Here is a 25,284-nt window from a genome sequence, read left to right as displayed (position 1 = left end):
TTTATTTTCACATTTGCAGTCGTTTTTATTTTCATCTTTACAGGCAGGTTTTTTTTCAGATGTGCAGTACTTTTTATTTTCAGATTTGCAGTACTTTTTATTTTCATCTTTACAGACTGTTTTAATTTTCAGATTTGCAGTAGTTTTGATTTTCAGACTTGCAGATAGTCTTGATTTTCAGCTGAACAGACAGTTTTTATTTTCAGATATGCAGACAGATTTAGTTTTCAGATTTGCAGTAGTTTTTATTGTCAGGTTTACAGGCAGTTTTTGTTTTCAGCTGTGCATTTGCTGCTCTTTGAGCTCCAGGTTCACTCTGCTCCATCAGGGAGTGTCGTTCCCATTCATTCTGCTGGGAATTCATTTTGGGTCGTTCAAAACCCAAAAAGCAAAGCCTGGAAGAGGAGCAGAGCTCTCTGCAGGAATGTGCTCAAGGTGCAGAGTGGATCTGTGTGTTTGCACTCTTCCCTACCTGGCTGCACTGATAATTCCTCTTTACACTGAGCCCTGTTTGCTCAGCTGCTCCCCACAAAAATGGTTCTGTCCCAAAGCTGAATCTGAAATCAGGTAGAAGAGTAGAGCTTCAATCATGGGATCTCCACGTGGCTTTGGGGGGTTTTGCGTTTTTAAATTCCCAGTTATCACTGTTAATCAGAGGCACCACTTTCTTTGGCTCACTATTAAAAGTTTGCACAGTGAAAATCAAAGGATTGTCTCGTCTGGAGAGATGTTGGCCTAAATTTATTCCATTTGACTGTGCTTAAAGTCAGGACTTAATTTTTAAGAAATCACCTCATTAGCTGAAGCACAGAAGAAACTCACAGATCAAGTGATGGGGGAATTGAGATCTGCTGGGAGATCTTCTGACTGTGCTTTTGCTGAACATTTAAATCACTGGAGAGGAGGAAGGTTAAGCAGGAGGAGCCAATTTCCAGGTGGTGTTTGGTAGTTGTTTAGAGCACAAAATACACTGAAAATTAATTCCTTTCCACAGGACAGGGTTAAAAGCCGAATAAACAGAGAAATTCAGCAAAGGGATGTGATATTTCTGCTGTTTGGACCAGAAAGTTGGCAGGGGCACTGATGATTTCTGAACACCAGCACCACACTAAATAAATCTTCTGGCCTGGAATAGTCCCCAGGTTACATTTCTCCCTCCCCTTTAGCTGACACTGAATTTTTACAGTCTAACACTGTCATTATCACCTCTGTGAACAGCAATTGTACACAGGGATCCCGAAATCTGAGCTCAGGACCTTGGGCTTGGTCACATGTCAAAAAAACCCCCACCCCTCTGAACTTGAGCAGAGAACTTAAAACTCATTTCTTGGCATTTGCATAAACATCAGTTATTTTTTATTGCTGCAGTGATGCATCAATACTCACTGGGTTTTTAAAGTGCATTTTTTGATGTGCCTTTATTTACATGAGAATAATAACTCGTTAAAATATAAATGTTTTTATTTATCTTTGCATGCGTGTAGGAAAGAGATGACATTTAAAATAAGCAACTTCCAGGTTGTTTTTTTTTTTAAATCAATGAACAGGAATTCTGGATGTATCTGCAAAAAATCTGTATCAAGGAGCTTAAAGTATTAATTAGAAAGCAATTAGGCAGTCCCCAGAGAGGAGGTGCTTCAATACTGGATTAATCATGCTGCCAGTAAACACAACACTGCATTTATTGAGTCTTAATCTCTATTTACAAATTAACTGCAATCAACAAATGACCCAGAATTTAATTTTATGGGGGAGTGTGTCTGTTGGAACCCTGAATATTGAGAGTTTTGGGCCTTCTGTGCTGCCAGACACTGACCCCCCAGGAGAACACTGCACTGACCTGAGGCCCTGGAGAAGCTTCCAAAATGGAATGACAGAACTGGGATTGTGGGTGTGCAGTTTGGATAGAAGTGTGTGATACCACAGGCTGGGAAACTCAGAGTTTAAGGGTTTAGAATACAGTAACAGATATAAAGCAGGATGGAGGTTTTAGGGCAGAAGCTGCTCCTTCTTCTTCACCTGCTTCTCCTTCTTCACTTTCTCCATGGGTTTGGGTGGTTTTGTGTAATTGGATAAAACATTCCCATTCTGGGCACGGGTGGTTGGTTATTGGGTTAAAAGTAAAAATAATTTAGGTGTCATCTCTTAATTGGACAGTTTACCCTTAAAAGGCCTTGTAGAGATAGATACAGGGCCATTTTGTAGGTTTTTACTGAAATGCTGTAGAACTCATGACTTGTAAGACTGTAACAGAGATAAGAACTAATAAACATCTGGGTCTGAACACGAAATACCATCGCAAGCACTTTTAATCCCGACCCCGACCCAGGCAGAAAAGAAGATAAAAAAGCAATATATGTCTTTATAAGCTCATTGAGACTGGGTGGGCAGCAGATCTGGGGCTTTTCCATCAGATCCTGAGGGTGTTCTCCCCTTTTTCCAGGTGATCCACTGCAGTGGCTACTTGAAGATCCGCCAGTACATGCTGGATATGTCCCTGTACGACTCCTGTTACCAAATCGTGGGGCTGGTGGCCGTGGGGCAATCTTTGCCTCCCAGTGCAATCACTGAGATCAAGCTGCACAGCAACATGTTTATGTTCAGAGCCAGCTTGGATTTAAAACTGATTTTCCTCGATTCCAGGTAAGCAGCTCTTTCATCTCCAGCATTGAGCGTTCATGTGTTTACGTGCTGCGGTTTCCAAAGGGGTCAAAACATCCATGAAAAAAAAATCCAGCAGTCCAAACTAGATCTGGAACTCAGAGCCTTCAAAGCCTTTCAGGCAGCTGGATAGACCAAACTTTGTCTGGACTGCCAAGAAATAAGAGCCTGTCCAATTTAACCTGGAGTTACCTGCACTTTTAGGGTCAGCTAAAAGTTTCTTGCTGGGAGGATTGGTCACAGGAACAGTGATACTTTTTTTTACCTGAAAGAACACAGATTTTGTCATACAAAGTTATCAATGAGGATACACTAAAAAACCCCAAAAAACCAACCCCAAAATGGAATACTGAGATCAAACAACTGGCTAGCATCATCCAGAAAGCTTTTGAGAGAGCAGTAAGAAAAGAGAGTTCTGTCTGTTGGTTTCACGGTTAAAGTAATGCTTTAACCATGAAACCAACAGTAATAATTGAGTTGTTAGAATGGGAATTGATTCCATTGGCTACTACACACAAAACCAGGACCTTCTTAAACAAGATATTGGGAAAAACAGCTGAGGAAGGAGAGCCCTGCCTCCAGTTCAGCTGATGGAGCTCAGACGAGCACAGAACCAGAACTGAAATTCATTTCTCTGGTTTTGGAGTAGAGACCTTGTAGGTCACAATACTTTGTCCAGTGCAGTCCAGGAGACCTTGAAAAGAAAATCCCAAATACACAAAATATTGACAAGATGATCATTCTTCAAAAATCCTTTCCTGTGGGTCCCACATTCCCCATTTCCCTGGCAGGCTGGATTTGCAGGGAATATATTCATGCAGTGTGAGAAAACCTATGTACCCAAGAGAGTGGAGGTCAACCATGCAAGAGGCTTTTCTGCGTGCTCAGCCCAGGAGACAGTGGCTCCATCAGCTGCTGGGACACAAAGAACTCCTTGTTTCTGGAACCCTTCCTCATTTTTTGGCACGCGTCGCTCCGTGCCGCGGCTACAAAGGAGCACGAGGGGTTCAGCAACACGTCCTTGCATGTGGGGGAAAGGAAATGATGTGCCTGGGAGGAACTGCCTGGAGACAGAAGTGTCTTCAAAGGCCACAGAACAAGCAGAGGTGTTGACAGGAGCAGGGATAGACCCAGAGCTGTTGCAGAGCTGTGTTTACCAAGGAGCAGATGGGTGTCATCCACGCACGGGACAAGCAGGGGAATTGAGCTTCCCCAAAGCCTTTTGCTCTCCCAGCTGAGCAAACCAAAGTGTATTTGCTGAAAACAGGGGGATATTAGGAGTTAGAAAAAACTGGTTTCAGGTTTGGTTCTGGTTTCCATACAAGGGGATGGATCTTGAGATGTAACAGGCACAGCAGACAGCGTGAAAGCCATGGGAAGGAGCAGCTCAAAATCCTTTTTTGGACACCTGACACAACATAAACCACACTGGAGTTCATCCACTGAAGTCACTAGAAGGAGAAGACAGTCACTTCCCTCCAAAGTGAGCTGCTGATTTTGTGGTATATTCACTGTCAGGGAGTTTAAAAAGACTTTGAAGAACTCAGGAGACCAGAACTGATCAGTGGGGCGAGCTCTGTGTGTCCTGTCACCTGCACAGCACAACCTGGAGAGCCCAGGCTGCCTGAGGGATTGATTTGATGTTTAGGAAGTAAACCAGCTGAGTTTGTTTCCAGATTCAACCTTTTCCAAAATTTGGGTGTCCTAGGAACTGTCAGTGATGGTTTTTGTGTCACCAGCTTCAAAGTGAGACTGCAACTTTTTGGGAAAATGAACACTTCAACCCCTGGCTCATGTTTGGAATGAGCACTGTGTCTGTGCTCACCAAAGGGGCAGGATGGAGCTGCCACCCTGCTTTTAAGTGCACTGGAGTCAGAAGGAAAACTGAAACCTGAGCAGGATCTTCCACCATTATTTCCTGCTCCTGATTGGCTTCAGTGAGGATTTGGGATGAGCACACACTGCAAAGGAGGAACAGAAGCATCTATTTGAAGGCATTTTGATGTTGTTGTCCTTCAGAAGAACCCAAGCCCTCAACCCTCTCAAGCAGAACATCCTCAGTCTCTGTGGGGTCCACTGGGCTGAGTCAGGGAATGACTACAGAAGATGCACAATAGTAATAAAATTTTTAAAAACGGATAAAATGTGCATTATCATCAGTCCTACAATGACAGGAATTGCTTGGGACCCCCTGCTCATTTCTGTGGATGCTCCTGTGTTGTCTCTGTGCTGTGCATCCTCACCAGTGTAAAGTTCAGACCAGGAACATCCTTTGGAAGTCCATGTCCTGAACATCCTTTGGAAGTCCATGTCCTGACCATCCCTGCTCAGTTCATGGCATGAAGAGGCTTGGGGAATTTAAACTGCATTCCTTTGATCTAAACTGGAGGACAACCTCCACGAGCACCCTAGGACACTCCAATTTTAATAAATATTTCAGTCCACAGGTCTAGGCTAGAGCTGGTCCCAGGTAAAACTCCTGCAATTAAAATGTGCAGGTGCCTCTGCTGCTGCTGCAGATCTTCAGCAGGGATAATTTCACTGTCACCTGCTAAGGGACTGTGTCACTTGTTAATGTGGACATCCCTTACTGTGCTGCCTTTTTTAGGCAAAGAAAGCCCAGGACATCACAACCTGGGTATAAAAGCCACAGTTTGGCTGAGTGGCACATTGTACTTTAAGGACTATTTTTTCCTCAACTAAATTTTAAAAAGTCCATTTGAAACATGAAGTTTGATTCCTCATGTCTGACCCAGTGTAAGTCTGACCTCTGAATTCGATCCTTTAACGTCTGCAGAGATGCTGCTGTTTTGAATTCGTTCCATTCTTCTACTTCTGGGATTTTTTCTTTGGAAGTCTTGCCTCAGCTTTCCTTTCCTCACCCTGTGGTCTTCACACCTCCTTGTCTTTCCACATTCTCAGCTGCAATAAGCTCCTGCTTTTTTCTCCTGTTAGGCACCAGCCTGGATTTATTCACAGGCCCTGATCACATGTGGCCCAACACACCTTCTACACTCGTAGCTTTGCAAAAGCAAATGAAAATGTGTCAGCAGCCCACAAGAGAGGTTTTATTGTTTCATGAGCAGCTCCTCGAGTGGAACTTTGTGCAAAGGATCCTGCATGGCAGTGGCAAAAGCCCAAGGTGGAAATCAGTAAAAGAGCTCTTTTTCCTGCCTGGGTGTACCAGGGAAAACTGCACCTTGCTTTGGCTGGGCTGAAAGGGGTTTTTTTCTTGTAAAGGTGAGGTTTCTGTTTCCAAAACTAACATTTCCTCCCACAACTTTCAGGCACTGATTTGTTGGCACAATCAAACGTTGGGTCAATGAAATGGAGTATTCCTCGAGATTTTGTTTATTGCAGATTTTTCCTTTTCCAGGGTCACGGAATTAACTGGATATGAACCCCAGGATCTGATAGAGAAAACCCTCTACCACCACGTCCACGGCTGTGACGTTTTCCACCTGCGATACGCTCACCACCTCTGTAAGTCCCTGGGCTGGAGGCACAGGAGGGACCTGGAGCTGCTGCAGAGAGCCCAGAGGAGGCTCCAGGATGAGCAGAGGGATGGAGCAGCTCTGCTGGCAGGAAAGGCTGGCACAGCTGGCATTGTTCACCTGCACAGGAGAAGCTTTGGGCTGAGCTCAGGGTGGCCTTGCAGGGCCTGCAGGAGCCCCAGGAAAGCTGGAGAGAGACAATTCCCAGGGCATGCAGGGACAGCACCCAGGGAATGGCTCCCAGTGCCAGAGGGCAGGGCTGGATGGGATCTTGGGAATGAGGAATTGTTCCCTGGCAGGGTGGGCAGGGCTGGGATGGAATTGCCAGAGCAGCTGGGGCTGCCCCTGGATCCCTGGCAGTGCCCAAGGCCAGGTTGGACACTGGGGCTGGAGCAGCCTGGCACAGTGGAAGGTGTCCCTGCCATGGCAGGGCTGGCACTGGGTGGGATTTGAGGTCCTTCCAACCTAAACCACTCTGGGATTCTATGGAATACGTTGAGTACAGTGAGAAGTTTTGCAGACAACAAGCAGCATGCTGGAAAGCAGAAAAAAATCCTTTCCAAATCTTGACTGGAGACAGATTTTCAAAAGTTCTTGGCTATCACTTAAGGAAACCATTAATTGTGTAAATACAGCTCGATATGCTGGGCTTCTGAAAAGAAAAACCAACACCCAAACTAACTTATCTGGCCAGTTTTTGTACTTAGGGGATCCAGGCTATTTTGAATATTTGGAATTGATTCTGGATGGTGATCTCTTGAAGGAAAAGTAAACCAAAAGAGCAAGTAAATGAGAGGGGAAAATCTGAACTTCACTAGCCTCTGCTGTTAAAACAAAAACTATGCAGCAGCTCTGCATTCCTCTGAAATATGTTAGTAATAATCATCCTGTGTTTGAAGGGAATGCAATCCCAAAAACTCCTTGGAGGGTCATTCATTAGTAGCATGTGGATGAGGTTCGGAGAATGGATTGTCAGGAAAAAAATGACACATTTAATAATTTCCCATCTTCCAACAGAGTCACTAATCATATCTTCAAACATCTGGATCTGGGAAGGAGTTCATTCAGTAGCACATTAATTTGAAAAGCAAATTGAGGGAATGGCTGAACTCTGGATTTGGCTCCGTTTGCTGCAACCCATATGAGGCAAAGATGACATCCAAAAACCAATGTCAGGGAATTTTTTTTCCAGATTGCTCCTGTAGGCTGGAAGCAGCCAGAGTCAAATCCCTCTTTTAGGCTTCCTCCTTCTCTTAATGTGTGCTACTGATGAGGATCTGGAATACCAAGGAGGTTGTAGCTGTGTTTGGCAAGTCCGAGCTGAAATTGCAAGTGCTGAATTCTGCTGGTGGCAGGGTGTGCTACACCTGGGAAAGCAAAAGCTGATCTTTACAGCGAGTTCAGATTTACCAAAACATTATTGAACCCTCTGGGCTGCTGAGAACTGGAACAAAGAATGACCAGGGCACATGGAATTCCTGTCAGGGGCACCCTCTCTGTAGTGGTGACATCTGCATGTGGATGTGACTGTTGACCTGTTCAGAATAAACTCAGCATTTCCACCAGACTCTTTGAAATACCTTCATCCACCAGCACGGAGATGATGCCACCACAGCCACAATCACCTCTGGACAACAGTTTTCCACTTTAGAGTAGCAGGATGGATAATTCTGTGGCTGCCAGTTTGATCCATGTACGACTGGAGCCTTAAATGAAGAGACAAATCATGTTCACTGAATTACCCACCACATCCTTCCACAAGAAAAAAAAAAAAATCCCTCAGCCAAATAGGATACTAAGAGCAGTTCTGTAGATTAAAGATAAATTACTGTAAACTTTAAAAACAGAAGACAAATGCGAGCCATGCATAGGAATTTATGAAAGCAGATAAATCCCAAGAAGCACAAAATAATGAGTAATGCTTGGGCAGCAGTGGGAACAGTGCAGGGTCATGGTTGGAATACCAAGTAATGGGAATTATTAAACCAGATGTAAAGTGCACAAAGTCCCTCTGGGGAGCTGTGTGAGAGCTCCCCCAGCATCCATCAGCAAATGTCTCAGGAACATGAGCAGTGAAAGGTTGGCAGGTTTGTTGTACCATTCTATAAAGCAATCTGATGATGAAGTGTCACCTGATGCAGAAATCCAAAGAGAAACATCTTACACCTAATAAGGGTATTAAGGGAAAAAAAAAAATATAAGCAACCCTAAACTAGGATAACCATTTGCTTTTTTTAAGAGGAAAAAAATCCCAAACTGAAGCCCTGAAGCAGCTGAACTCTAGAGTGAGGCAGCACAAGGAATAAAACAAAGGAAACAGTGAGGGGAACAAGTTAGGAGGGATAGAACAAGAACATCAAGCTAGGAGGGAAATGTAGATGTGAATATTTGCCTAAGGTGTGCTGGCAGCAAAGAGAGTTTCCTGCTTGAAACATTTGATTGGCTTCCAGCTCCAGGAAAACACTTGTGGTGTTTGAAGCTGTGTTATTTATTTCCAGAGCCCCTTTCATACACACAGTGTTTGCCCTGAAATGTGGCCACACAAATAAGGAGGCCCTGCCCGAGGATCCTGCACTCTAAAACACAGGACAGAGTTCCAGTACAGACAAACTACCTTTGTGCCCTCAGAGAAATCCCTTCATTTGTAGCATTTTAAGGGAGATTTTGGGCATCCCATGTGTTGCAACATCCCTGCTCTTCCCACAGGAACTTGGACAGGATTCAGATCTCTGTGCCCAGCCCAGCTGGTGTCCCCACCAAACCCTTCTCCTGCTCCCTGGAAGTCACCCTAAGTATTTGCAGGGTTATTTCACAGAAAAGCTCAGTTCCACCATCTCTGCTGTTGGGTCTGCCTCTGCTTTGCCAGCACTCAAAGCTCCTGGCAGAGCAGCACCAGATTTTAAGAGGTCTAAAAAAAAAAAAAAAAGAGTCTGCTGGGCACTGTGCCTTGCCCACGGGCCATGCCCATGACATGCCAGGGCAGCTAAACCAGGATCTGCTGCCAGTGTGGAACCAAGAAATCCATTTCTTGCAGTGGCATCGTCCAGTGCAGGCTGGGAACTCCCAGCCACATGCCTGGAAGCCTGGTGGAGCCTTTTAAAATAGTCCTGTGTGACAGCCCAGAGCCTTTCCCAGCTTCCCTGCGAAACCAGGAGCGAGCCAGAGCCCTGGAACACCCAGTCACAGAGGGCACATCCAGAGGAGAAAGCCACTGGATCCTCCCCCTTGGGCTGCAGCAGAGGCCACCAAGAAGTCTGAGCCTGCACAGATTGTCTGGGTGGGGGATTTGCCTCACTTCCATTCCTGAGGTTTCCTTTTCAGCATCAAACAGGGCAGCTGAGCACAGAGCCAGATGGAAGCTGAGCTCACTCACTGTCTCACTTACTGTCCCTCAGCCAAGGTCAGACTTTCCCCAGATTGCTAAAAAATCAGGAGACACGGAATCCTCTCCTATCCCCAGAGAAATACTGGTTAATCCATATAATTAGGAAGGAAAGCTGAACACTGTAGCCCTCAGTGGTTTTCACATCTTTTCAAACACTGTCTTTAATGCAGAGCTAAAAGAGGGATTTAAAAAAAAAAATCAGTGAGAGAGGAGGAAAGCCAAAACTAGTCCCAAAGCACACGGAAGAACTCTGTTATAGTTAGTGATCCATGACAGCATTAATTTCTCTTCAGGAAGACTGAGTGTAGCAAAGCATTTGGAACTCAAGGAAAACGTGCTCATTAAACCAGCACAAAGACCTAGTTCTGAAAAGCCCAGACCACATTCCAAAAATTACCTGTTACATGGCCTGTGCTGAAATGTAAAGATCATTTCCTGGAACGGGACCATTTGGATTTTAGAATGAATCACCAAATCATAAAAGCACAGAATGGTTTGGGTTGGAAGGGAGCTTAAAGATCGTCTCATTCCAACCCCCTGCCATGGCAGGGACATCTTCCACTGTCCCAGTTTGCTCCAAGCTCTGTCCAACCTGGTCTTGGACACTTACAGGGATAGGGCAGCACAGCTATAGAGCACCATCCACAATTATAGAACACTAAGAAATAGTAAAACTGTGGCATAGAGATAATTATTATTTTTAGAACAGAATCTTCGAGTAGCCACTCTATGACTTTCAACTTGCAGTGATAAATTGCACTTAAAAAACCCAAATATCTTTATAGTTTCTAGGTGTGTTCACATACTTAGGTACACACACTTCATGATTTGTTAATCATGCACACCCCTCTCCCATAAAGAATTCTGTGTAAAAATGTAGGAGTGGAAGGAACATGAGCAAGAATGAGGCAAAAAGCTGATACCTAAGAGAGATTTGAGACCTCAGATAGTGGTGGCTTGATGTCCACCATGGAGGGTGGGTTTTTAAATGTCCTGCAGGATCATGGAATGATGGAATATCCTGAGTGGGAATAAACCCACAGGGATCATCCAGTGGAACCCCTGCCCTGCCCAGACCCCCAGCAATCCCACCCTGGGCAGTGCTGGCCAAAGGCTCCTGGAGCTCTGGCAGCCTCGAGGCCGTGCCCATTCCCTGGGGAGCCTGGGCAGTGCCAGCACCCTCTGGGGGAAGAACCTTTCCTTAAAATCCAACCTAAATCCCTCCTGGCCAGCTCCATCCCTCCCTGGGTGCTGTCCCTGTCCTAGAGCAGAGATCAGAGCTGCAGAGAGTTTTAGGTGTTCATTTATTGCCTTCTGAACACATGGGCACCTCATCCTAAAACGGAAGAATTGACATTTCCAGAAAGATCTGTCAATTTTGTAAGAGCCTGATTTTCTTTGGGAGGTAAACTGGATTTGAAGGAAAGTTTAAATATGCTGAGATGTGCAATGGATAGGAAAAGAAGCAGCCCAGAGAGGTGGCCCATGTGCTCCAGACTGTGGGAGACCTCACTGAGTCTTCCAGTACCACAAGGAAATGGAAGAAAATGAAGGAGAGGGATTTTTTATATAGGCAAAATTCACAGAATTCACAGAATTCCAGAATCCCTGGGTTGGAAGACACCTTCAAGATCATTGAGTCCAACCCAGCCCCAACAGCTCAACTGAACCCTGGCCCCCAGTGCCACATCCAGGCTTTGTTAAACACCCCCAGGGATGGGGACTGCACCACCTCCCCGGGCAGCCATTCCAGACCTTTATCACCCTTGCTGGAAAATACTTTTTCCTGATATCTAACCTATATTTCCCTTGGTGCAGCTTGAGGCTGTGTGCTCTGGTTTTGTCAGTGACAGAAAAAAAGTGACAGGACAAGAAGAAGTTTTAAAATTATAGAGGCTTAGATTCCATTTCCTAACCATATTTATAGAAAGGAATTTCTGTCATTGCCCACTTTTTTTCAACACAATTTGTGCAGAGAGCTCTGTCCATGATTCCCTGATTTGCAATAAATAACTGTATAGGAGAGTAAGAAGATGGAGTTTCCAGAGGAATGATCCAAGGCCACACAAGAGAAGAACCAGCTTCAAAGGCTGGGCATTATCTTCTAGTGAATCCTCAGATAAAGGCCTGGCACTGAACCAGAAATATTTGTGGTTGGATTAAATATTTGGAGATGCTGCACAACTCCTGTTACTGCACAGCCTCCTGCCAAAATATCCTTGTTCACAGAGGATCCAGAATAGCTCAGGGAGGATTACATGCCCGGTGAATTTATCAGATATCTGATTCCCCTTTCTGTCCTTGTCTTTGTTTGGGTGCTTCACAACAAAAGAGGTTTTTTTTTAATTTTACCCTTTTAAATCAACCTTCATGATTACAGGGGAAAAAAACCATCACGGAATAAAATACATTGCAAAATACATGATAATCTGTCAAACTATTAGAGAAGTGCTGCCAAATAATCTGGAAAAAAATCTCAAAATCACAGAATTCTCAGGGTTGGAAGAGACCTTCATGATCAAGCAGTCCTCACCACAAACCCTGTCCCCAAGGGACACATCCAGACTCCTCCTGAGCACTTCCAGAGACTCCAACACCTTCCTGGGCAGCTCATCCCAAGGCCTGACCACTCTTCCAGGGAAATTTTCTTTTCCAGTCTCCAACCTGAACCTCCCCTGGTGCCATTTGAAGCCACTTCCTCTCCTTCTTTCAAAAGAATTGTGTCCAGTTCAAAATACTTTTGCTGTCCTGAACTTTTCTTTTGCAATTAGAAATTTTAAAGCAGTGTTTGTGAGGAATGCGACCGTAGGTGACCCAGAGAAGAAGGAAGACAAAACTTAGGAGACTTCACATTTTATATAAATAATAATGTGATGTTATGAATCCATAGAAAGGGGCAGGATAGATAATTTTGCAGGGGGTTATTTAAAGTTTGTTGGGAGGAAGAGGATGGAGGGTGTTAGGACATAGGTTGGACTCAGAAATCTGGAAGGTTTTTTCCAACATCATTTATTCTGTGATTCCGTGAGGGAGAAAAGCACTTGGCTTGCAAATAAACCTCTCCAGGAAGAGGTCATGGGTCCAAAAAGTGTGAATTTTTAAAACATTTTCTTTTCCTTGTGTTCACAGTGCTGGTGAAAGGCCAAGTGACCACCAAGTACTACCGGCTGCTGTCCAAGCAGGGAGGCTGGGTGTGGGTGCAGAGCTACGCCACCATCGTGCACAACAGCCGTTCGTCACGGCCTCACTGCATAGTGAGTGTCAATTATGTCCTTACGTAAGTCCAAATACTTTGTACCATTACCTGTTATCACTAATTGAGTCATTGAGGATTAAATCTGCCAAGTTTTCTTGGCTTGTGTCTTCCAGTGTCGTTCTGTGCTCGCGTGTTGCAGCTTTCTCTGTTTGTACGATCTCATCTCTTTAGTTGAGAGAAAACATGGTTGTATTAATTATTATCATTATTATATAGATCTTCATCTTGTCCAGGGAAGGCAATGGAGATGGTGAAGGGGCTGGGAAGCATCTCATGAAGGAGCTGGGAGGGCTCGGTCTGGAGAAAAGGAGGCTCAGGGGGGACCTCATTGCTCTGCACAACTCCCTGACAGGAGGGGCAGTGAGGGGGGGTCAGGCTCTGCTGCTGTGTCCCAAGGGAAAGAAGGAGAGGAAATGGCCTTAATTTTGTCAGGACAGGTTCAGATTGGAGATCAGAAGGGTTTTTTCCTTTGAAAGAGTGATGAGGCCTTGGGATGAGCTGCCATGGGGAGGAGGTGGCGTCACTCTCTCTGGAATTATTCAGGAAGAGTCTGGATGGGGCCCTTGGGGTGACGCTGGTGCTGCTGGGTGATGGTGGGACTGGATGAGCTTGAAGATCTCTTCCAAAGTTGAGTATTCTGTGATTTTTTTTATCAAAACCAACCTTGCAGCTTGTGTGATTTAGTTACAAGCACATGTTGCTGACAGAGAAGGAACATTGCTCCTTTTTCTTTCCTCAGGGCAGAGACTAATTCCTGGCTGAGCAGGAGACAGATTAATTGATCTCTGTCTTTCCATGGTTACAAACCACGGAGAGCCAGGGATGGCTGAGGGAAGATGATACAGCTCAGTCTCAGAGAGAGGGGACACTTCATCCAAAGGTGTTTATGTGATTCCCAGTGGAGTTTTTTTATAGACTTCCATGGGAATGAGGTCACCCCATAAGATTCTCTGCCTCCTGACATCCCCAAACTCTGTGAAAATCTCGGAAGAGTGAAAATTCTGAACGCTAACATGTATTTTTACAGGAGTTAGATTGGATTTTCCCATGGTTTTAATTTTCTGGGCTGTTCTTTTGCAGAGATATTGAGTACAAGGAACTTCAGTTGTCACTGGACCAGGTTACCATTTCCAAGTCACAGTTTTCATGCAGAAACTCAGTACCTACCTCGCAGGAAACAAGGAAAATAGTAAAACCCAAAAGTAATAAAATGAAGGCAAAACTCAGAACAACACCTTACCCGCCACAGGTAAATTTTCCAGCAATATTTAACGACCAGTTGTTCTCACTGAGTGCTTGGGACAGTGTAGAGATAATCCAGGACTGAATTTACTATAAAAGAGACTATAGGATTGTCCACCCCAAGAAATCCCTCATAAAGCAGGGTAAAATAAGCTCCTTTTTCCTTAGGGTGGAAAGTACAGGTAGCACAAACCAGCTCTGGCAAGTGATGTAAATTCTTTGGGATATGGAGTGTGTGAAGCACTTCAAACACGACATCTTTTCTTGGCAAAAAGAAGAAAATCCTGGACTTGGAATTGTGCTGTGAAAAATCTGTGCTGGTGTAGAATGTGTGTCATTTTCATGTCAGGAGGAGTTTCCCCATGGAAAGGCTGCCCAGAGAGGTTTGGAGTCCCCATCCTGGGAGGTGTCACCTGGAGGTGGCACACAGTGCTCTGGGCTGGGGACAAGGTGGTCACTGAGCACAGCTTGGACTGAGTGGACTGGGAGGGCTTTTCCAACCTTGGTTCTGTGATTCTGGAAAACTGAACTGCCAAAATTATCAACTCAAAGCAGGTTTTTTGTTCCCATGTGAAGGCAAAGTCGCAAAGAGAGGAACTTCAAACGTGCTGCTCAGTCTTGAGCCAGCGAGTCCCAGCTCTGGGTGCCTGTGTGACGTGTCCTGTACTTTCCTACAGAAGTTCCTCCTTTAACTCTCTTCCCCTGCTCTTTTCCCCCGCTTTCCCCCAGCAATACAGCTCGTTCCAAGCAGACAAACTGGAATGCAGCCAGGTGGGGAGCTGGCGCTCCAGCCCCGCTGCCAGCGCCGCCGCCCTTCAGGAACAGAACTTCCATTCAGAGAGCAGCGAACTCCTGTACGCCCCTCCCTACAGCCTGCCCTTCTCCTACCACTATGGACACTTCCCTGTGGATTCCCACGTCTTCAGTGGCAAGAAGCAAATGCTGCCTGCAAAATTCGGGCAGGCCCAAGGGGCGCCCTGCGAGGTGGCACGGTTCTTCCTGGGCGCGCTGCAGACCAACGGCGAGTGCCAGTGGCACTACGCCAACTCCCTGGTTCCCAGCAGCCAGTCACCCTCCAAAAGCCTTCCTGAGCAGCCAGTGAACATCATCAGGCACAACCTTGCACAGAGTTATGAAGGTGGGTGTCGCTCTGAGCCAGGGGAAAAAGCTCGGCCGCGCGGTGGATGGGGAGGATTTGTGTTCACGGTTTGAAAACTGGTTTTGATGCCTTGGATGCCTTCTGGGCCCTCAGTTTGGGAAGGAGATTGAGATGTTTGAACAAATCCAGAGGGGACAGTGAGGCTGGAGAGGGGCTGGGAACACAAACCCTGTGAGGAACCACTGAAGGAGCTGGGGGTGCTCCCCTGGAGAAAAGGAGACTCAGGGGTGCCCTCCTCACCCTGCCCAGCTCCTGGAAGGTGCCTGTGCTCAGCTGGGGCTGGGCTCTGTCTGCAGCAGCACTGACACAGCCAGAGCACATAGCCTCAAGGGAAATACAGGCTGGATATCAGGAAAAAATTTTATCCAGAAAGGGAGATAAAGTTCTGGAATGGCTGCCCGGGGAGGTGGTGCAGTCCCCATCCCTGGGGGTGTTTAACAAAGCCTGGATGTGGCACTGGGGGCCAGGGTTTAGTTGAGCTGTTGGGGCTGGCTTGGACTCGATGGTCTTGAAGGTCTCTTCCAACCCAGGGATTCTGGGATTCTGTGAATTCTGTGAGTGGCTCCCTAGAGCAGAGGCTAGACAAGATTAAGAGAATAAGAGCAGGTATTTATTAAAGGCCTCCACAGATACACCTTGGGCACTCCCAGAGGCCTCACCCAACCTGGACAATGGTCACCAGTGTTTCACACAATTATCACTTTGGTCCATTTACACATCAGGGGTTTATTCTCCAATCACAGCTTCAGGTAATGAAGTCATTAACCCCCAGTTTACTTCCTCCCAATTAATTTTTGTTTCTACTTTTCAGGGCCTGAGGCTGTAGGGTGTCCTTGGATCTCAGGCCTAGAGGGATTGTTTTGTCTCAGCAAAATGTGAAGACAGTAACTAACACTTTATCAGGAGTTTAGAGTTATGCAGTATAGGACTGGAAAAATAGAAAAGCTGAAATCCTAAGGCATCAGTTTAGGAAGCCCAGAAAATCAGAGGCAGTGAAGTGTAACAATCATTCTATTTATGGTATTCCCATGTTCCTTCTTCCCATTTCCATCAGCACTGGACTGGGAATATTATCAAAGCTTCAGCTGACAAAATGCACCCACCAAAATCACAGTGATACCTCCTCCTTCAGTACTGGCACAGTTTACCCTCATGTTTTGCACTCTCAGAGTTATTTAAGTGGAATTTCTCAGGTAAGTCACGGCTGAAGTCAGATTGAAACTTGACCTCCACAGTAATTTTTGATAATTTGAAAACAGAAATTAAAATAAACATCATCTATTCCCATAAAAATTGAAGCTTGTCCTTTGATAGCCCAAAGCCACTCTGAATGTCTTTACCTTACAGAGTGATAATTCTGCTTTACTTGATAATAATTCTGAATTTAAAATTGTCTCCTATAATCTGCATTATTTCACTGTGCAGATAGTCAGGGATAGAAATTCTTTGAGGAAAGGCATTGACTTTTCTGAGGTGGAAACCTACAAGAAATAACCTTGAAAAACTATAACACAACCAAATGTAAAGATGCTCAAAATACCCTCTAATCACAGAATCAGGGAATAATTAGGGTTGGAAGGGAATTCTGGGGACCATCTTGTTCAACTTGTTTATTTCCACTGTGTTCAACCAGAACAGGGTTTCTTGCAGTGGTTTTGGCAGAGATTTATCTCTCATTTTAAACACTCCTGATCTCACAGCTGCCCCAACTCCAAAATGAAACTGAATCAAGTTGTGGGGGGCAAGGAACAATGTGAATCAGCTACAGCAACAAAAATATTTGGACAAAACAGATTCTGGCAATTCAGGCTATTTTGGGATAGTGTCAAGTATCTTTAACTCAATTAATAGCATTAATTACTCCCCTGACCCAGCTTCCCTTTCAAGTCAAACACAACTGAATTTAACTGTTTTTATGAATGAGTCTTGAAGTTCTGCTGAGATTTCAGGTTGCTGCTGACTTTAGCAAGAGCAGCCTTGGTTGGGCTGGATTTCCCCCCTGTTCCCTGCTTTGCTTTCAGTAACTGTGAGAATTATACAAAAACCTGTCACAAAAATATGAAAAAAAAGCCCAAAAACCAAAAAAAACCCAAAAAACCAAAACCCAACAAAACAACCCAAAACTCCCACCACATCTGAGTTTATTCAGACTTAGCAAACACAGGAGTTCTTTTGTGATTAAAGATGCATCTGAAAGTGTCAGAGAACATCAAGTGCAGAATTCAGATCAGCTGCTGCAGAACTCCCAGCAAATCCTTCATTAAATTCCTTTAAGCAGAATTTCAGTTTATCACTTTCCAATCCAGAGCCAATCCTTGGATTCTATTCACATCTCTCTGCATTCATAATTTGCATTAATTAAAAATCACTGATGAGGACTGAGGTACTGCTGTGCAGTCAGATGGAAACCCTCATTTCTTGGAATGGAGGAATCAGTAGTGGAAATTTAAAATAAAAAAATAAATTAGAAAGAAATTATTTTAAATCAATTATATTAAAAATTAAAATAAATGTAAAATAAAAAAAATTAGGTAGTCTCCAGGGTGCCATTTTAGGTAGGTTCTTGGGTATCAGAATCAAGTATTTATTCCCTTATGGGTGTAGATATCCAACATCCAAAGGGAATATTAAAATATAAAGATATTAAAATATAAATATTTTCAAAGCTGAGCTTGCTGCATCAGACAGAAGATGGAATCAGACATCAAATGTGCTTCCCACAGAGGAACAAATATTTTCTGCCTGGGTTTTTGTCCTTCACAGGATGGTTTGACCTCACCCATGATGGACCTCACCTCACTGCCAGCAGCATTTTATTTCACTTTTCTGTGGTTAGGCTGAAAATGAGCAAGAGGGAAGCTCTTCTCACAGCCTAGAGCAGGTTAAATCCTTTTCCTTAGTTGGTGCTCTAATTTGCTGTTTCCTTTGGTTGCTCCTGTGGGGGAAAAGGAGGAGTTTTAGACCAAAAATAGGAAATGGTTTTGTCCTTTCTGAAGATGCAGTGGGGAAAAAAAAAAAAGAAAAAAAGAAAAAAAAACCAAACAAAAATAAACAAACCCCCACCACCACCAAAAACCCCAGCCCCCCCAAAAAACCACCCCCCCCAGAAAACACACAAAACCAAACCAAAGCAAACAAACAAAAAAACCACAAACCCACAAAACAAAAAACAACAAAAAAATCCCAAACAAACAAAAAGACCCCAAAACCCCCAAAAAGCCCACAAAATGTCCCCAAAAAACTACATATTTTTATTATAAGGATAAAGACTTAAGTAAATCCTGCCTATCCCCAGTAAAACTGCAGGAACAGGGTAAAAAAACCCAAATCCCAATAAAATCCTGCAAGGAACTGCTGCTACTTTTCAATCTCATCCCACATCACAATTCCCCGCGAGGAGGAAAATGGAGCTGAAACACCAGAGGTTCCTGTTTCTGGTTCTGCTTCCACTGAAGGTTTTGCTGCTGGAGTTGGGAGATGTGGGTTCTTTTTTGGGCATTTTGATGCATTTTGATGGATATTTATTATGGATATTAATTGGGGATTTGACAAACGTTGGCTCGCTACAATTAATTCTCTGCAAAAGCACTTTGAGTCGTATAAAAAAATAAACTTTTTTTTTTTTTTAAAGGAAATTCATACATATTTCCTTTGAGTTGAGGAGAAAAATATGGTCAAACTCAGACCTGGGTAAAAGGGGAAAAGAAAACAGAACTCCCCCTATAAACAGGATTTCCACCCAATTTTTCCAGCCTTGTTTCCTCCTCAAGTAGACTCAGCACTGTTGCACTTTTCCTGAATTCTGAACCTTTGGAAGCGACTTTTTTTTTTTTTTTTTTTTTTTTTTTGCATCTGATCTCCCTTAGGTTGTCAAGTGCTGCTTTTTTCCAGTGGCTCACTGGAGAACTGACAGCCAGGGAGCTTCAAAGCAGGGAGGATCTGCTTAGCATCATCATCTTCGATCCAAAGGCAAAGCCAAATCTGACATCTGGCAGCCGGCTTGGATGCGGGGCCATTCCACATCACATCCACGGCAGCATCTGCCAAGAGCTCCGTGGGCCAAAGACATTTTTCTCCATGGAAAATAGCTCCTTTTGGAGAGATCAGAGATTGGAGGATGATGGTGCCAAGCCATCAAAGCTCTGAAGAAGCACGTAGCAGATACGACTGCCTGCAAATCAGATGTTTCTGCTTCTGGGATCTGGTTTTGAAGCTTCTTCCACTTTTTCCCAGCTGGCCCAGTCATCATAAAAAAAATAATTTCAGTGAAGGCAACTGTGTTTTTAGTCAGAAGTTTCCTTTTTACCCTTGAAATTGCTGCTGTGGGTACCACAGGACCTGCTGGTCACTCAGTGGTGCTGTTGGGCCTTCTGAGCTAGCTGTGTGAAGCTCTGTGCCACCAGCCATGCCAAAACTCAGGAAATGAGGAAAAAGATGGAGAAAATCTGTGGAAAAAACTCCCCAGGTTTAGCCAGTGCCTACTGGAAGAAAGAAATGACATTTTGCAAATGGAATTCCCCATGAGACAAAGAGACATTTTGTCTCACCTTTGTTTTTGGAGAGAGAATAATGGAGAGCAATCAGCTCATGCCTTGGGTGATTTGAAATTCGGGTTCAGACCAGGACAAGCACAGACTGAGATAATCTAAAAAATATCTTTTCATGGGCAGAGGTTGTATTGAGACCTGTTCTATCTCTGCCTTGTTTGATAAAAAGGAGGGAGAGGGACTTTTTATAGGGGCGGAAAGTGACAGGACAAGGGAAAATGGTTTTGAGCTGCCACAGGGCAGGGTCAGATCAGAGACTGGGAAGAAATGTTTTGCTCAGGGTGGTGAGACCCTGGCACTGGTGAAGCTGTGGCTGCCCCTGGATCCCTGGCAGTGCCCAAAGCCAGGTTGGACATTGGGACAGGGGAAGGTGTCCCTGCCATGGCAGGGGTGGCACTGGATGGGCTTTGAGGTCCTTCCCAACCCAAACCATTCTGGGATTCTGGGATTTACAACCTGATGGTTCATCCTCAACCCAGCAGGACTGGAGATTACAAAATTAAAGATGTCCAGGCAGAGGCCAGCTGGTGGCTGTGATGCCTCAGCTTCTTCCAAGCTCTCTTGGGCTCTAGAAATGGAGAAGGACAATATTTTGTTGAGAGATTAAAGAAGAGCCATAAAGTGAAAATATTCCAAAGTGTAGTAGGACAAATCCATCCCTCTTGTGGACAGCCTAAACCCAGAACACCTGATCATGAAACCTTATTACTTATGTCAGTAGCTCTCAGCATCTACATTTGTTTCACAATAAAAACACCAAATGTGGAGTTAAAACCAGAGCACTGAACCACACCAGTGAAATTCCCAAGCTATTCTCAAGCACGTGGCTGAATCCTGGTTGGATTTGTGATCTGAAAGGGCCATTTTTCACCAGCTGGTGAGAACTCAGCTTCCTTCAGCTTCTCCTTCTTGTGACAAAATGTATACATAGAAAAGGGAAAGAATAACTTGAAAGGTTATTGTTTCTAGGAGGGTGAAGAAGAAATTGGAACCAGATTTCTGTTTAAATTCTGGTGTTAATTACGTAGTGCAACTCCCTCTGAAATTAATGGAGCTCTGCATATTAAAAAAAAAAGCTACAACTGAGCTATTTCTGCTTCCTCTGTTATCCATGAAGGCTTTGCCAGTCTATTACAGCACAGGGAATATTCACTTATTAATGGGCATGGTTACATCAGCAACCAATAGAGGGGAACTCCAAAAGTTTTAAGATGTTGAATAAAATTGTTAGAAAAACAGAAAACCCATTTCAAAAAAGGCACTTAAGCGTCCAGGGCTTCCAGTGAACCTCACACAAAACAAGAGTTTGGGTCTAACATGAGAAATTTGCTCAGTGTGTCATTTTTCCTTTAACATAAAACTTTCAAATGTGCCTTGGAGGAGCTGTTTAACTCACAAACTGTTCATAGGAGAGTGCAAAAAAAAATTATTACTCATATGGTACCGGAGAAAACCAGAGGCCTTTTCTCTCACTGCTTGTAGATAGGGGTGTACAGAAAGGAAAAGCTTCATAAGGCAAGCAGAAAATGGTAAAAATAACTCAAATTGCTTCAAGAGTTCAGTTGCCATGCAGAAACTGAGGAGAAAAAAGACTGCCCAATAAATTTTAGAGGAAAAGCCTGAACAGACATCCTAGGCTCACACTGTTGAAAAATTAAGCATCTGGCTTCTAATTCTCTAAAAATACCCAATTTTTGCTCCCCTATTCAATGTTGTAACCTGCATTTTTATCATTGTCTACCCTTAATACACGGAAATATCTTAAAAGCAGAGATTCAGCATTGCTGAAGAGGTGTTTGTGTTCATTTCCAGAGATGTTTTTAATATCTGATGTCAGTTTTTCAAAGAGAAAAAGCAAAACCTTTAGCAAGACCCACTCTGGGTATCACAAAGAGATTTCATTAATTAGATGACACGTCACCTTCTAATATCTTATCTAGATATTAAAGGTACCCAAAATAAATACCATTAATTACAGAATCAGCCAGAACCAACAGAACAACCAGAATCAACAGAATTCTGCAGAATGAAAAGACCTTTGAGATCATTGAGTCCAACCTCTGAGCTGGATGTTCTCCTTGCAAGGACAAGTGTCCAATGCACTCCCACAATGACAGGAAGAATAAATTCAGTTTATTTCTCCTTATTATTCCATGATTAAAACAATCCCACTATTTTAATCACAGAATCATTGATAGGTACCAGCATTATCCAGCTTTTAGATAAACCTCTGAGAAGAGCTTCCTTCAGGGAAAAGTTTTTGGATTCAGATTGTAGTTCCTAACATTTCTTTGGCTTAATTCCCCTGGCTGAGCTGTGATAAGCTCAGATAAGCTCGTGCCAGCGAGTTATAATTACTGCAAAGGCTCGTTGTCAGTAATTAACACGTTTTCCTTCCCCTGCCAGTGCCACTGTCCAACAGGAGGTACAACCAGGACGCTCTGCCCGAGGCCTTCCCGAGCTGCACGGCGCCCGTGCCAGGCCGCTACAAAGAGGAGCTCTACGACCCTTCCATCATGAAACACAACAAAACAGAGCCCAGGCTCCAGCCCCCCGCCCACCTCATCAAAGAGGAAAACAAGCTGGCTTTTTCCAGAGACCTGCCAGAAAAAATGGCCATCAACGAGGGCTCTTTCTCCAACCCCCTGCTGCCCAAATCCGAGTGCTGCCAGGCCAAGGCCGTGGGACAGCTGAGCCACCTGCTGCCCGTGCCCTCGGTCTACGAGCAGAGCAGGAGGATTTGTGTCAAAGACCCCAAATTTGGGCACATCAGCCACCACCCAGGCAGCCTGGAGGAGCTGGACGAGAGGATGGGCGTGAAGCTCGACCACGAGGCCGACGGCGAGCGGCTGATGGATGTGAGGCCCTCGGGCCAAGTCCCCTTCGTGCTCCTCAATTACCACCACGTGCTGGCCAAGCACGGAGCTTTCCAAACTTCCCCCTGCACGGCCACGGGACACGTGGGAGAAAATTATTCCTACAACTCTGAGGAAGTCAACGCGTTTATTTACAAAAACCAAAGCCCCTCCTCGGCTTCTTCTCCAGAAACCCACAAGGAATCTGCACTACCCCATTACATTGGGACTTCTGTCATCATTGCCAACGGCAGGTGACGGTAGCACAGGAGGGTTCTGTGTTTCATTAAGAAACCAAACTGTAATGATTTGCTAAAAAACAAAACAAAAAAAAAAAACAAGCATGAGGAAACACAGTGACATTTACTGAGCAAAGCTGGAGGGCAGTGAGGGACAAACTGGTGAGTTCCACCAGTCCCTGTGGCCAGGAAAATCCCCTCCGTCCCCTGCCGTGCTTCGGTGTCCCAGACACAGCTCTGGTGCCAGGGAGAAGCCAAGTTCCAGATCTTATTTTTGTTATTTTATAGTGTGCAGCAGAAGGAGACGAGAGCTGTTATATGCAGAGGTTTATATGAAGAACTTTTTTTTTTCCTTGACCCCCTCCTTAAAATAAACTCAAGATTTTTTTTTTTTTAATCATTATCATAAAATATGCATTCTAGTTTAGGGTTTTTTTGACAAATTGTGTGAAACCTCGCATCAACTCTCCACCCAACCCCCTGACAAATGGACTTTGTTGAGAGAGTGGTGATTTTGAGCAACCACAACACAGCTGTCCTACCCAAACAGAAAAGAGCTTATTTATTAATTACCAAAAAGTTTTAAAACTAAATAAATCAACCCTACATTTGATTTATTTAACACAGATTTCAGTGTTCTGAGATTGTTGCCACCGCCATTTATCTTGACAAGGGACAATATGACAAATTAATAGGTACAAAGATAGGTATTACAGGGTTACAGGTCTTGTCATGGCAAATTGGGACAAATTATGGAGCAGGAACTAATTCCCCACAAATAAGAAAAGGAAACTCCTAAATCCTGTGTTTCCCTGGGTATTCTGGGGGAAGCCTGTGCAGATTTTCAACCCAGCCAGTCACAAATACATCTTAATAACAGCACCAGAAATGTTTTCTTTATAGTCAAGAGAATAATGAACATTTCTGCCTTATTTTGAACTTACCAGCAGAATTGTGAGCTTTGAAAATTCCAGCTCTTAACACGCTGAACTTCCTCCAGCATAAATCCTGTTGTCAGCACAAAGGTAGGGCTGGAGTTCCCTGGTTGGAGCACTCCACAAATCCCAAACAGCACATTTGAAACTCTCACATTTGGCCCAGCCAGCCAGGAACAGATTTTCACCCCTTTATTTTTAATTCTTTGCAGAGGATGGATCTGTGGGAGTTTAACTGACAACGCTCAGCCCACGGTGGTTTTCAACCATCTCCCCAAACATTGTGAGTAGATAAAACAACAAAAGGCTCCCTAAACAATAAATGTGGCTCTAGATCTCACTCAGCTCCATTCCTTACCCCAATTCAAGCTTAATTCAGAATTTTTCAACTTTTCTCTCATCAGACTCTAAAGAAAACTTCACTGAAAAACCTTGAGTGCCCTGGGATGGTGGAAGGTTCCCTGGATGAGCTTTAAGGTTCCTTCCAACCCAAACCATTCCATAATTCTTTGAAGAAAATTCTTACCTGGTTTGTATAATATGGAAAAAAACACTTGCTCATGGATTGCACCTTGTCAGAAAAATCATAATGCAATACTCAGTCCTAAAAATTCCACGTTCTCCAACTTTTCTATGCAGCAATAATTCATCTCAGAATGGTCTGGGTTGGGAGGGACCTTAAAGCTCATCCAGCAGTTCCAAGCCCCTGAAATGGGCAGGGAATTTTCCATTAGAATACAGAAATAAGGTTATTTCCTTCTGTGTATGAATATTTATTGCTATGAGTACACAAAAATACTTTGAAAGCAAAGGCTTGAAAACAATTTTCAGTATTTTTTTTCAGTTCTTCCTGTTAAAGGTTAAAGAGAAGCCTTTATTATTATTATTATCAAAATAATATTCACTTGAAAATGAACTTGAACTGAACACTCTCAGTTGTTGCTTTCAATTACATGAAAAATACATTTTGTGCTAAACAGAACAAAAAAAGCCAAATCAGTGATTACAAAAAAAACCCCAAAACAGAACCAAACCAGCACAGTCACTCCCTGTAACCTCAGCTTGTTCAATGCTGGAGAAGCTGGCAAGTCTCCAGAAAAGCTGTAAATGTGGATTATAACCATGCCGACCCCATAAATCAAAGGCAGGAGACACCAGTTGCTTTCCCAGTCGGTTCAGAGCCCTCCCAGCCCCTGCTCCTCATAAACGACCCCAACTCCTGAAAAGATAATTATGGGTTCATTTTGTTCAATTAAATTAAACCCATGCCCCACAAAGGAGCCACTGGCATGGTTGGCATCATTAAAAAGAAACCTGATGCCCACCCTCTCCTGCTGCACTTTCTCCCTCATTAGTGGCACTGCTGCATTTGGGTGTTCCTGCAAGCCCTGCTTGCTATAAAAACACCAAAATTGGCCTTTGCTTGAGAAAAACACCATTGATATTTTTCAGCTCGATGTTTTTCCACCTTGTTATTCCCACTTCCAGGCTTTATTCCAGCAGCCTGAGCA

At 44.1% G+C, this 25,284-nt stretch overlaps 1 protein-coding gene and 1 long non-coding RNA gene across 2 annotated transcripts in view; one reads left to right on the top strand and one right to left on the bottom strand.

Annotated features, from left to right (window-relative positions):
• The window catches only part of SIM2 (SIM bHLH transcription factor 2), a 59,069-nt gene extending 34,329 nt beyond the window's left edge, over positions 1-24,740 (top strand). Inside the window, exons 6-11 of the mRNA XM_064406605.1 lie at positions 2,444-2,643; positions 6,038-6,144; positions 12,670-12,817; positions 13,877-14,045; positions 14,768-15,176; positions 22,151-24,740. Of these exons, the coding sequence (XP_064262675.1) occupies positions 2,444-2,643; positions 6,038-6,144; positions 12,670-12,817; positions 13,877-14,045; positions 14,768-15,176; positions 22,151-22,857 (1,740 nt within the window). The 3' untranslated portion in view covers positions 22,858-24,740. The remainder of the gene's footprint in view (positions 1-2,443; positions 2,644-6,037; positions 6,145-12,669; positions 12,818-13,876; positions 14,046-14,767; positions 15,177-22,150) is intronic.
• LOC135292421 (uncharacterized) lies at positions 17,322-22,572 on the bottom strand. The gene is made up of 4 exons (XR_010354772.1): positions 22,345-22,572; positions 20,201-20,312; positions 17,993-18,132; positions 17,322-17,614 (listed from the first exon to the last, which is right to left on the bottom strand). It is a non-coding gene; the product is annotated as an uncharacterized LOC135292421 (long non-coding RNA).
• Positions 24,741-25,284: the final 544 nt, after the last annotated feature.

Source organism: Passer domesticus, chromosome 2, assembly GCF_036417665.1.
Source record: "Passer domesticus isolate bPasDom1 chromosome 2, bPasDom1.hap1, whole genome shotgun sequence".
In the NCBI taxonomy this organism is placed as follows: domain Eukaryota; kingdom Metazoa; phylum Chordata; class Aves; order Passeriformes; family Passeridae; genus Passer; species Passer domesticus.
Note: the sequence above shows the minus strand (reverse complement) of the source record. Positions and strands in the feature narration are given on the sequence as shown.